Consider the following 13,422-nt stretch of genomic DNA (forward strand, 5'->3'; position numbering starts at 1 on the left):
GGAAATACACTAGGTGTTTTGGGATCAAAGGGAAACATTTTTTTAGTTGATTCAAGGGATAAAAATGAGATTTTTCGGTGGTATATTGTTATTTCCTAAACATTGCTACAGCTCTTGAACAATAAAGAATATGAATCCTTCATTGATATTGAAGTAAAATTCATGGATTTAACTGAGTGAAAACTGGTGACCGTGCTTCACTCACCTTTAAACTAAAAAGAGGGAATATTCATATTATGGGCAGGAGTCCTTTTACAGAATAGTTGGCCTCTTAAAGACTTGATACTTGGCCTTTTAACCTCTTCATACAATAAAGCTTTTCTTTTTGTTGACATCAAAAATGAGTACCGCGCTTGAAATTACCTCTTGGTACCAACTTTCATCTATTACAATCCAGAGATAATGCCCTCGATATCAATAGAACAATTTATTTTCTTGGACTTTCTGAAGTTATGCTCCCAAGGCCAGTGGTTTTGGAGAAAATGTGATTCAACAAACATTTAGATGTCAACCTTCACAATGGACACCTGAATCATTGCACTTGATTGTGATTTACTGTGTATGGCAATTTTAAAAAAAGGCTATTGCACTCTTATACAAGAGCTGAGGAGAGCTTTTCCTTTCTGCAAATAGCAAGATAATAATAACAACAAACTTGAGGGCAAAATGTAAAATTCACTCCATCAAAGAATGTTATAAAATTTTCCTATTTCTGATAAGTGTGCTTCAGCAAAGGAAAGAGTAACTTGAATTGAAAACATTATAAACTCACCTGACAAAGATGATGAAAAGACAGATCCAGGACCAGCTCCGCTTCCGGAACGATGGAAGTCTCTGTCTGAATTGTTGAATGCTGCTGACAAGGAATCAAAGTCTCGCCCACCTGCAGCACCTAGACCTCCAACTAAACAGAGAAAATATTTCTTTAGCTTGAAGAAAAAAACGTAAGTCAATTGAATTTGACAAAAACAAACCATCCTAATCTCCTAAATGGCTAAGTTCCTCGTCTTATGTAATTTTGCTTAAAATAAAGTATCGAACCAAATAGGTGGAAAGCAAGCAGAATTAAGTATTAAGACAGCCAGTTCAAAATATGTAGACATAACACCAATTGATTCTCACGTGAAAAGTAACAAATAAGAGGAGATTTGCCAATGATTGATATAGGATGGATTCCTTTCTGTAGAATCCACCCATACTGTTCCTCTCATGATGAGAACGTACAAGAAAGATGTCTCATCATAACAAATACAAAATTTGATACGGTGAAAATCGACAATCACACACAAAAAAAACAGAGCCACAAAAGACCATAGCTATGGTTGCACGTTTTCTTAAATTTGAAAAATTTACTAAAAATCTCCAACATTTACCTCCTCTTGCTGCACCTCCAAAAGCAGCAGAATTTGTCAACAAGCTGTTACCTAACCCTGTCGCCACAGGATTTGCAGCACTTGCTAATCCTGCTAAACCACCACTGTAATTATTTGAGATCAAACTGGAGAGGTCGGTGGGATTTGCTGCAGCAGCAGCACCAATCAAATTACTGATAGAACCCACTGTAAAACATGATTAAATTCAACAATTAGGAGTTAATTTGAGTCTTCAAAACAATTGATAACATTTCTGACAAAAGAGGAATTGGACATGAAAGTTTAATTGACAGATTATTGGAGCAAAAATTGGAAAGAAGAATTGAATTGAAGAAGAGGCTTCTTTCTGTTTTTCTCATGCCTCGTCTCCATGGGACGTTTCACGGGATTTTTCCTGAGTTCCAATCGCAGGAATGAAACTTCTGGGCTTTATCCCCTATTAAAAAACCCCAAAAAATTTCTTCTTCTTATTTTGAAGTCGCTCCTGAGATTCCACAAGAATTTTAAGTTGGTACAGTGATTAGTATAGACTAACTCAATATGTTTCCAAATTTTGCAAATGAGATTTTTCCCAGGGACAAATCCTATGAAATGCCTCGTGAAGACAAGGCGTTGGTGAGGAATTCTTTTACCAGAAATGTGTGGTAAATTCTGAAACACAGGCACACCTTTTGCAAAATATAAAATACTTTTAATGTTTTCTGACATAGTCTTGGTACAGGTTTAAGTGCTTTTAAATGTAGGCGACAAGGTGTTATGCTTTTGTATGAAAACTTTTGGACTGAATTGAAATACCCGTATCTATTTTTTAGAGCTATGCAAATTAACTGACATTATAATTGGCCAACTTCAAATCGAAAGCAAACATTTGACTGAGCTCACTAACGAACATTTGAAATATTTAAACCCACACAAAAGCATCTTGATGCGATCGGTGCAAATGGCATTGAAGGTAGGGTGCAACCTTAGCCAATTTATTTTTACATCTTAATAGCATTATGTAGAGAACCACATTATTTTAGCAGATAAAAGAATCCAATCACAAGTTATCAGTTAATTTTATGCCACGGCCATTTTCTCTGTATTTGAACTCACATTAATTTTGCACAAAATTTTAGCTGAGAGTCAGTATGTTTTTCTTCGGCTAAATGATGACAGGCTCCAAAAAGCAGTCAATACCTATGCCATCTAAGATAGGGAGAAGTCTCACTCGAATCACTTTCCCAACGAAACAGTACTTTTAGGTGGCGCAAAACATTGCAGTATGACGTGTTTTCAGCCTCAGTCATAAGCAAATTCTGCTTCACAACAAACTTTTCCCTATTGGACAGGTGGTTTTGCCATGAAAAATTCTTCAACATCTCATGAAAGGCTCTCTCATTAGTGTCCGTTTGCTTTAGAGTCAATGGAAAGTGTGACATGAGCTAAATGTTCGCAATTTTTACAACCTTGTTATCCACTTCCTATATAGTTATTCTATTACTTTTGTTCCTGCTGGTTTGTGCTTTAGACCTTGTCCACAGGAGCACGATACGCAGAACTTCAGACGAGCTTGTTCCAGAAACTTATTATAACTCAGCTATGACTTGTTCCTCAAACTCCCCTGTTCACAGAACTAGTTCCTCCAAACTGCGCTCGTGCGGACAAAACCGCCAGTACGGCGGGCCGATTATTGAATCTATGTTGATTCGACAAGACATAGCCTTATGATAATCATGCAATATATCGCATTTTAATGTCTTATCGGGCTGCTTTAAATTTTCAATAATCAGCCGGCAGGAAACTAAGTAAAAATTATCATTGACAGTTCTACCTTGTAAAGAAATGTGCATAAAGGAATTAGTGCATATTCAAAAAATTTTGCCAAAAAGTGAGTTTCACATATTGATTCACATTATATTATTGATATATATGTTGATGATATATTCTTACTTCTGACTTAATGTATGCTAATCAGTAATAAGGATGACACAAGAAAACTTTTTTATGATAAAATGAAACTTACAGCTTTGCAATTGTCCAGTTCCTAACTGATTTGCAGCAAGTGCAACCGCTGGATTATTTCCTAGAAAAGTCACCAATTCAAAGAAGTTAAAATTACAAATGGATACGGTTGATTTTATGACAAGTCTTTGAAATTGAGAGGACAAAAATAGAAGGAGAACAACAATGAGCTAGATTTGAATGGATTTCCACAGAGTTAATTTAAATTACTGATCCTTGAACTATCTGATACAAGAAACCTCTTTGTCACTAGAGCGGAGACATCGTAGGTTGAGAAAAAAGTCAAGGATTGTTTAGGCCACCACTCATCAGTGGTGCCATCTGACTGCATGTATTAACCTGTTGAGTGGTGCTGATTCAGAGGTAAACAGAGATTGACATTTGTCTCAACATATGATGTCTCCGTTCTACTTGGGCTGTGGTTCTCGAAAGGAGACAGTAGAAAATTCCTTGAAATTTTCAAGAAGATTGGTACAATTGTACTCAAAAAAAAGAATGAATTGTCCTATGAAATTTGGGAAGATGTGGTCTCACTTGGTTCGCTTTCAAACAACACTACCCACTAAACTCAAAAACATTACAAAAAGTTATCAACGCAGATGATACGTAATAATTTTTCATCATAAAGATAGCAGAAAATTCTGAAGAAGATAACAATGGATGCGGAAATAGAAAAGCCGAAGAGCCTAGCATGGTGTTCCCTGAGCAAATGACTTGCTCTTGGACCTACTATAGCAATGAACATTTAAATCCAGAAATTAGTGATTCAAAGTGAATTTCTCTTAAAATACTCAACTGACATACCTAGTGCAGCTAAAGCGGATGGAACAGACGCTGTGTTTTGGGCAAGAGTTTGAGCAGAAATGGTTGGCTGAGAGATGTTAGGTATATTCCCTGTAAAAAAAGACAAATATTTGAAGAACATGATTGTAATTGGATAAAGTTCTTTGCAAGCGGTGATAGCAGCTATCAATCCCATGCCAGGATTTATCAAGATCTTACCTATTGATCGATTTCCTTTACACTATTTTTTCCTTGTGGTACTTGGTGTTAAGATTTATTAGGACCGAACTCAGAATCTTTAGGCACCTATGGTTAGTGCTCAAACTTAGCTAATAAGTCTGACGATTTTAACAGAATTCATTCAAATATTATCTGCTGGGAAACAACATAAAGCGAAAGTCAAGAGCTTTCATTTGATTCATCTACAATCAGGTATTAAAGCTAGGAAAAAGGCCATATTCTTATAAATCGCAAACATAAGTTAAGCGCAATTGCTGAGTAAAACCTTATTGTTGTAGAAGGTTAAACTACAGCACACACATGTACAGAAATTAGGCATACTCTTATGCCTGGCTAATGACTATGAGTTGCAGATAAAAAATAATAAATGAATTATCGATACAGAATAGGTGTAGATCGGAGCAAAGGTTTCAATAGGGACTGAGAGCTGTAAAGCATCTCTTAAAATTTCATCAAGATGTATCAAGAGCCACTGAGCCCCCTGTCATGTACAGGATTCTTTGCTCCAGATGAGATACAGTGACTTTTTTGGTGATTTAAATTATCCATAAACTCTTTTGTCTTCATGGATATTTAACAAGACCTACCAAAATAATTGACTTTTGGTTGCAAAAAATTTGCCTTTCAAGCGAGTTTACTAAGAGGCAGGTTCATGAGAAAAACATATCAGAAAATCAAAATTCCGCTCTGAACTTGACTTTTCTAGGTGACTGCATTGAACGTTTTCAGACAAATGCAGACAGAATTGATTATAAATATCTTCAATTAACCAATATTGGAACACTACTCACGTGCAACGTCAGTTAGAGGTGCTCCATTTGCACCGAGCCCCATTCCAATCCCTTTCAGACCTTCCGGTAGCTTGGAAGGTCCATCTTTTTCTACTCGGTCTAATCTAACGATAAGCCTCCGGTCATACAGTACTTGATTATGGAGCATAGCTGAAAATTTGTTAAGGGAGATACTTTTCGATGGAAACAAGCAATATTCTAATCAGAATTGGTGACAGAGTATCCCTCTCCTTCTACAAATCACATATTAGGAGTGGAAAGAGGTAACTTTGATGATAATGATACAAATAACCGTTGAATCAATTCCTTCTTTTTAATCAGATCTATCTTTCTTCCAACAGTAAATATTTTCCCCCTTCCAAATCTCTCAAACATGGCTGTTGCTATTTCTCCTCCACAATTACAAGGTTTAGCCTGACTCTAGTTTATAAGTACAGGGAATTTTGGTGTTTGTAAAGTGTTTTCTTGTCCCCTCATGTGAATAAGGAAAGAATTATCAATAAAATGTGTCTCGCAAGAGGCTGACCAGCCTCCATCAGGCTTATATGCTAAATACGTGGAAGAATTGAGAAAATTGAGGATAGATTAGTGGAATTTGTCCACATTTGCCATTTGTTTTGCCATTGTTTGCCACACAGAAAAAGTTTGTACGATAATCCTAGACCTGCAGCAGGGAATGATTTCAATGATTTTTTACGTGTTTGTAGTTCCAGAACAAGCAACTTGCTGCATTACTAGGGTTGCGAGATCAGGCTTTTTCTACACCGCTAGCTTAGAGACTTGAAAAAGGATACAGATGGCTTGTACTGCTTCAACAGGATGATCATATTCGATGACAGCAAAACCTCGGCTTTTACCATCCTTGTCCACACTCAGGTCACAATCTACAATTTTGCCAGCTAGCTTGAACACTTCTCTTAATTTTTTTTCGTCCACTTTATAGTCCAGCTAGAACAGAAATTTAAAAAGAATTAACAAAATATTTAAGAACAAGGTTGCCACGGAATTTGGGAAATTAATTTCCCTGATTTCCCAGACAATTTTTGCTACAATTCTCTACATTTTTTAGTACAGACATAATTTGACACAGTTTTCACACAAAATTTGTTGTGCAAAGCATCAAACCCATTCTAGAAAGCAAATAAAAATGACTTGACAATTTTTGCCTCACATTTCCTCATTTTCCCTGACTTTTTAGAATTCCCTGATATTCTCGGTTTTCCCTAGCTACGAAAACCTTGTAAAGAGAAAAAGAGAGTAGAAAATTAATTTTGCGCAATCAATTCTACTAAATTATTGGGAAATGTTAATTACCTTCTCCATCCAATATTTTCTTCCACCTCTCCTCTCCCTGCTGCTGGTAGAACCACCAACTGCTTCCAAAATTCACCCGGGTGTTTTCTGGTATTTCAAGCTAATATAATTAGTTCTGGCTGATACGTTATGCAGGCACCCTTTGATGACAGCATCATGTCAACTGTTGATGATATCATCACACCTACCGTTGATAATGTAGCATTCGTTAATGATGTAATCAAAGTAGTCACATTCATACCTCCAAAATCATTATCTTCATATTTCAATTTAACATTTCCAATAAATATATGTATGCCTCAACAGGCATACGCTCAAATTGATTTGCTTTTTATTCTAATTTTCAGCAATTCTGTTAATAATATAAGCTCGTTTGAACCAGCCTATCCAGAATCAAAAGACACCTTTGCAACCATCTCATTTTGAAGACTGTTTTCCACATACTTCCCATTTTCAGCTTTTCTTCCTATGGATTTCCTAATTAAGAACACAACCAGCAGATTGCATCTTTGAGAAGTTCCTACGCACCTGATGATAACAAAGAGACTTCTCAAATTTTTCAATCAAAGATGATGAGCCATGATTGAATTGATATCTTGCTTACAAGTTAAGTCATTAAAATGAAAATACTTACATTGGCAACAAATATTTTGTTAGTTAGAGGTCCTTGGATCCAAAGAGACTCTAAAAATTGTGGGGACAGTCCGTAAGTATTTCCATACTTGTTCCCACCACTTTGATTGTTCATGGGGGGATCATTCCAATTACTGTGGTTGTTCATTGATCCACCACCGCCACCTCCACTTCTTTCATTGCTTCGAACTGATCTACCACCAAAACCAACAGGGCGGCCTTGCTTGTCACGTTCAACATCAAAGTTCTGCAAAGAGAAATGCACACTTAAATTGGGGCAAGAATGAAGCCACTGCAACATCAGATAACTGTTTGCTCAACTGCCAGCCATGCTAGGCCAGCTAACTCACTCAGTTGCACAAATAGTTTTTCTCATTCCTAAGAAATGGTGTCATGTCTATACATCGGTTCCAAGTATCCCTTACACCCACCCGTGATTTCGATGTGGAGGGCTATTCGAGCGGAGCATCATGCGGTAAAACTTGCAGCTCGGCCCACCGTTTGAACATGCTTTCTCAATCTTAACCTAACCGAAACTGCACATGTATGAGTGGCACTTTCCTTACGCTAAAAAAATTCAGGACTTTTCTCAGAAAAACATCAGCTATGTGCAATCTCTTTATCAGAATAGAAACAAATTGTTTTTGACCCCTGACTCCACTAAATGGACTGAAATGCTCTGATTGAGACATCGGATGGGTCTGAACTATTGTTATTGTGGCTCAGTCACATATCAATAGGGGAAATCACATCATTAGATAAGGCAAATGAGAGCACATTCAGAAAGTCAGAGGATGGAAAAAAGAGCATTTTATCATTCTTGAATACTGCTTTGCAAGCAGCAAGTACGGAAAAATTTCAACGAAATGCAGTCTCATCTTTAATTGTTTAATATCAAAGTGGCTATCAAACCTTTCAAGAAAAGAAGAGAAACAGACCGGGGATAAAACTAAACACACCCTCCAAAGGGATATTAATAAAAAAAAATTTTAACTAGATGTGATCAAATTATTTCAACAAGTAATTGGGTATTTTTTTCCACAGTAAGACCTCGAATATCCAATTCCACAGGACTGCTGAAGCAATCCATTACAATACAAAATCTGTTAACTCAGATCCGATGAATTGAGGTCTTACTATGTTATAAGACTAAAACGTGAGTGGAAACATGGGAAATGATATCTAATGAAACAGAGAGTAAATAACCATTCAACTAGTGAAAACATGAAATTGACTTGATCCCTACAATATTGGGTGAAGAGATGAACAGAAAAAATATCCATCCCAGAAAATTTAGGATACAGTTTCATGTAATCACATTCACTATTTCATTTTGAAAAAAAAAGGAAAAAAGAACAGACCTCTTTGACAACCAGTTTGCGACCTTTCAGTTCATAGCGGTGCATTTTTTCAACGGCTTTTTGGGCTAATTCAGGAGAATGGAACTCAACTATGCCGCAGCCTCTAGGCTTATCATTTTCATCGACAAATAACTCTACGAATGCTACCTCACCAACTGAAAAAAAAATCCATGTCATTAATGTATGAAGTGAAAGAATACATGGACTCATACTGCACACTCCATGCCTCTGTTTTTATTGAATTTATGATACATTACATTGCATTTATTAGTATACAAAGTCATGATAAAATGGGTCAGATGCGCTCGTCACATAATCATGTTTTGATGCTTGATTCTTGTAGATTAGCTGAAAATAAAAGATCAGTTCAAACCACAACTTTCTACATTCAATATTAACAGAGACATTGCGCTTTGAAAAGTCGTGTTACGGACGTCATCCACTGCGATAATGACACCCTCGGTTTCTTCCTCTTTTGTTCGATCAGTGATGCAGAGGGTACAATGTGAAATTTCAACGACCTTAAACGTAAACAAACTGAGGTGAACTGACTGACCGCCTAATCTCTTCGCGGCAAGTGCGTTATCTCCTGGTAAGAAGATCTTTAAAGTGCAAATACGTCTGTTTCTTGAATTTGTGTGTCGTTGAAGTTTCGCGTTGCACCCTCTGCATCACTGATCGAACAAAAGGGCAAGAAACCAAGGGTGTCACCGCCGTGGTGGATGACGTCAAAAACCAGACTTCTCAAAGGGCGATATCTCAATTAATATTGAACATAGAAAGTTGTGGTTTGGAGAGATCTTATTGTTTGTCGCTAATCTACAGGAATCAAGCATCAATACACAATTCTGTGACCAGTGCAACTGACCTATTGAAGGTGCTGCAGTCACTTTCAAGCCACCAGAACTCAAACTTCTGGGCAACACTGGCTACACTAGGCTAAGCTGGCTCTGACTAGATTGGCAATAGAACCTGATGAAAATTTCATTTTTGGATATATCCTGATTCAACAACTATAAGAACAAAATTAGAGTGAATATTACTGTAACAACTTTAAAGAAACACTATTTCAGGTTTAGACTAACTGCCTATACTGCAGCGATGTAAGTTTGCGTTTTGAGTTCTGTTTCAGAATTTTAAATTGATCATTCAGTGGGGTTAAGAACTTTTCATTTGAACTTTGTTATACCTAACTTACTTACTGAGTTTAGCTCTTAGCTCTAACAATATGATAAAAAGTTAAACAAGATATCATAATCAAGCTTCTATTTTGATTTCTCACTACTGCATCATGTGGTATAACATTAAAGTGATTCTATGTGATCTAGGGATAAGATCCGCCACCACATTGCGATACCTCGCAGTTTATACCTTGCAGAAGCAATGATTATTGTTAAGTACCAGGTAATACAAGAAACTTATCCACAATGTTTAGCAGCATTACTTAATACTGAGTAGAATGACTTTAAATTTGTCATTCAATTAACATCAAATTCATGGAAAATTTACATTTGAAACTACAATAATGGACATCGCCCATTGACTCAATACTTATGTAAGAGAGAGTTATTATACCACTATCTATCTCTGCTGCTAAACGTTATAGATCAGTTTCTTGCATTAACTCATGAGTAACAATAATTATTGCTTCTCACAGACGCAAACCATGAGGCAGCGCTGTGGGGAGGCCGATCTTGTCCTTAGATCACATGAAATCATCTTAAGTTGAGGGTTTTAAGGGCAGTGGCTTAAATTACAACTTGCCAGTAATACTTTAGTCAATTCATGAGTTGGATAAAAGCAGTTACAATTTAGTAATTCTAATTGCTTTACCTTTCTCTCTGAATAAATCCTTCAATTCTTGCCACCTGTAGTCATAGGCAATGTTGGAGACATACACTCTGCGATCACCAACCCCACCACTTTTCTTGGATAGAGGGCTACGATCTCGCATACCGCCAGAATTTGACTGCCGATCGTTTCTCCTGGATCGGTCACGGTCTCTGCTGCCAGATCTGAAAGAAATTGATTATAAACATTCAGAAGAATTAAAGAAAGCACTGCACCCAACTAGAGGTTAGAATCTACAATCACCAGACCTCACTATACATGGGTACCAATTCCACCTCGTTTCCTTGGAAGTGTGTAAAATTACAAATGTACATAAGCTGAACGTATATCAGTTCGGATTTGAAAATCGGAGAAAAAGAAGGAAGAATCGCCTGAGTACTTATATGTTTAAAATTTGGCTGACAATAACTATGAGAAAATACTGCACAATGCCAGAATGTTCAACTGAGTAACCAGTACTTATAGTATAGTCACTGAGCTGATACCGTGAAAAAGGGTCCAGCTATTATGCTATCAACAATGGACCACTAGACAAGGTACGACTTTAAGCATTCTAATACATGTTTCCGAACCAGAATTTCACGCGGAACACGATTTGCACGACGAAAATTACTGAAATCAACTCCTAAGGAAGATATTAACGTTTTTATTTCACATTGGTTATGAGGAATTTGAAAGGCCCGCTCACAAGAAACTCAAAGCTCTACGTGAGTCAAATCGCGCACTACAACGGTTTCAGCAAGCTTCTCAATCGAGCAATGTTCATTTTCCACTATGTGTTGTTCAAACTATTGGTAATTTGCTATAGCTGAGCCAAAGTGTCAAGATTGAAGTTGAAGATTTTTACATCGCAGAGACTGTCATGATAAACATTTAGCGCGCGATGTGAATCACGTAGAGCATTGAGTTTTCATGAGCGGGTGGTTTGAATTCACGCATCAAGAATCATTAAATATCTTCGTCAGGAGTTGATTTTGGTAATTTTCGTTGTGCGTATCGTGTTCTACGTGAAATTTTGGTTGAGAAACATGTATCAGAATGCTGAAATTTGTACCTTGTCTAGTGGTCCATTGGCTTGGTGCTCTTGTTCTTCATTTACCACCCACGCCGTGCCTAGTCTACATAAAATAAAAGTAAACATTTGTGCAGCCTTCACCCAGAGCAGCTAAATACAGAGGGATTATAAAATAAATATTGGTCTGAGCTGATGCGAAAAAATGGCTAAGTAGTGATCTCGTAGTTGGCCTTCAAAGGAATCGGCCGCTTGGTTCCCTTTACTTATTGTCGGCAAATGGGCCTATCAATAGAAATGGAAGAAATGGATAGGGTTCTGCAGCTATGTGGTGCATAGCATTGATAGAATTAAAAAAATTAAGGAGGTTGAGTGTTGAGAAAGTCGGCCTGTCTAACCAAACAAACAAGAGTGAAGAGCTTCTACATACCGATCTCTTTTGATGTCTCTATTGTCCATATTGCGCAAATTCACTAGTTAGTTATAGAATAAAGGTAAAAGTCAAAAGTCAAAAATTAAAATAACGAATTACCGACACTTCCCACCTAACTAACGTGCCACGGACGCCGCTTGATAAAAGGCGAGAAAGAAGATGGCGGAAAGCGGCGTGATGATGGTGGTGGTGGTAATTTTTGGTCTTGATTTTTGGTCAAAGATGCGTTGTTAAAGTCCACAACTGCCCAACGAAAATTACCCGTTGAGTGTTGAGCTCAACGAAAGCGTTGGTAAATTCCGGTGGATTTACCCGTTTTCCAAGATGGCTGCTCAGCAAACTGCCCACCAGCTCAGCGAGGTTTCTGGCTGCTGCGGACCGCTGCCGAGTTTGCTGGATTGTTATTCCGCCATTTTTTTCTCACTTTAACCTCACACTTTGCCGTTCGCCAGTCAGTCTAGGGAGAATTGCTTGTTTTGTTTGTTCTTTCCTCTTCCTCCGCGACTTCCGTTGTGCTCTGCTCTTTTTCTTTTTACGAAGATGTGGGTCCTCATTCTATTGAATATCATTACTTTAAAAGTGGAACTGCCAGAGCAGTTTCCATGAGCATATTATCCTCTTCTTCGTCAATCATGTCAAACACTAAAATAATGCTTCACAGAAGATTGAGAAGATTCTTTCGAACGAAAAAAGCTTTGACTTTATCACCGGGCACATATATCAAAAATTTCATTATCAATTTCACAACATCAACATAACCTCCAAATCATCTCAATCCAACGGGAATTTAACAACGGCACCAAGATTTTCTTCCGTCCGTTGAGCTGACGTCGTCGTTGAGATGACGTCAATCCTGCGGAGAGTCGGCCATTTTCGTTGGGCAGCAAAAGTAATTTAACAACGCACCTCAACTAACGATTGAAGAGTGACGTCACGACATGACAATCGTGACGTCACAGCTGGAAAATGGAAAAATCCTATGAAAATCCTCCGGTTTGGAAAATTCCAAATCCTTGCTCCAGAATAATGACTTTTCAGATAGTCAAGGGCAAAATTCATCAACCTGTATTGCTGCGGCAAGTTCATTTGGCTGTCAAAAGTTGAAGGCCACACCGGAAGCACTTTTTCACGGATATGTTGATAACACGTTGAAAAATGTGCATTTGCGCAAATAAAAATATATTATTATTATTATATAGTTAAATTTTGTAAAAGGACCACATTTTGCAGTGAGAAACTGCTAATTCTGATCCGCTTTAGAAACAACTAATATGTCATCAATTCCCTTGAGCGAATACCTGGGTGCTTTAACGTACAACCCAAAAATAATAATAAAATATCATGCAGGTAATAAAAACAAAACGCAATCTGACCAAAACCAAAATTTGCAAGAGTTTTGCAAAATTCAACTAAGTATTTTTTTTTTTTTGGATAGGTTGCAGCACTTACTGTGAACTCATACCCAAGCTCTTCTTTTCAGGATTGAGAAATTAAATCAAGACTCTGGCTTGAATAAGTAATTACTTACTTATAATAATTGTTTTAAAATAGGGTAATCAGCTAGCCTAATTGGCTAGAAAAATAATATGAATGCATGCGAGCGTAGGGGGTCTCAATAAATGGGTAA

General features: G+C 37.3%; 1 protein-coding gene across 2 annotated transcripts in view; it reads right to left on the bottom strand.

Moving 5' to 3' along the window:
- rump (heterogeneous nuclear ribonucleoprotein rumpelstiltskin) overlaps nt 1–11,969 on the bottom strand; it is a 28,727-nt gene extending 16,758 nt beyond the window's left edge. For both annotated transcript variants that reach the window (XR_002009472.2, XM_019051957.2), the window contains exons 1-10: nt 11,793–11,969; nt 10,333–10,514; nt 8,500–8,654; nt 7,140–7,385; nt 5,986–6,139; nt 5,192–5,341; nt 4,182–4,271; nt 3,379–3,438; nt 1,374–1,559; nt 773–904 (exon numbers count right to left, since the gene is read on the bottom strand). Coding sequence is in view for 1 of the 2 variants with exons in the window: in XM_019051957.2 (XP_018907502.1) it covers nt 773–904; nt 1,374–1,559; nt 3,379–3,438; nt 4,182–4,271; nt 5,192–5,341; nt 5,986–6,139; nt 7,140–7,385; nt 8,500–8,654; nt 10,333–10,514; nt 11,793–11,821 (1,384 nt within the window). In the remaining variant the exon portion in view is untranslated. The remainder of the gene's footprint in view (nt 1–772; nt 905–1,373; nt 1,560–3,378; nt 3,439–4,181; nt 4,272–5,191; nt 5,342–5,985; nt 6,140–7,139; nt 7,386–8,499; nt 8,655–10,332; nt 10,515–11,792) is intronic.
- Between the last annotated feature and the right edge of the window lie 1,453 nt (nt 11,970–13,422).

Source organism: Bemisia tabaci, chromosome 5 (genome assembly GCF_918797505.1).
Source record: "Bemisia tabaci chromosome 5, PGI_BMITA_v3".
NCBI classification, from domain to species: Eukaryota; Metazoa; Arthropoda; class Insecta; order Hemiptera; family Aleyrodidae; genus Bemisia; species Bemisia tabaci.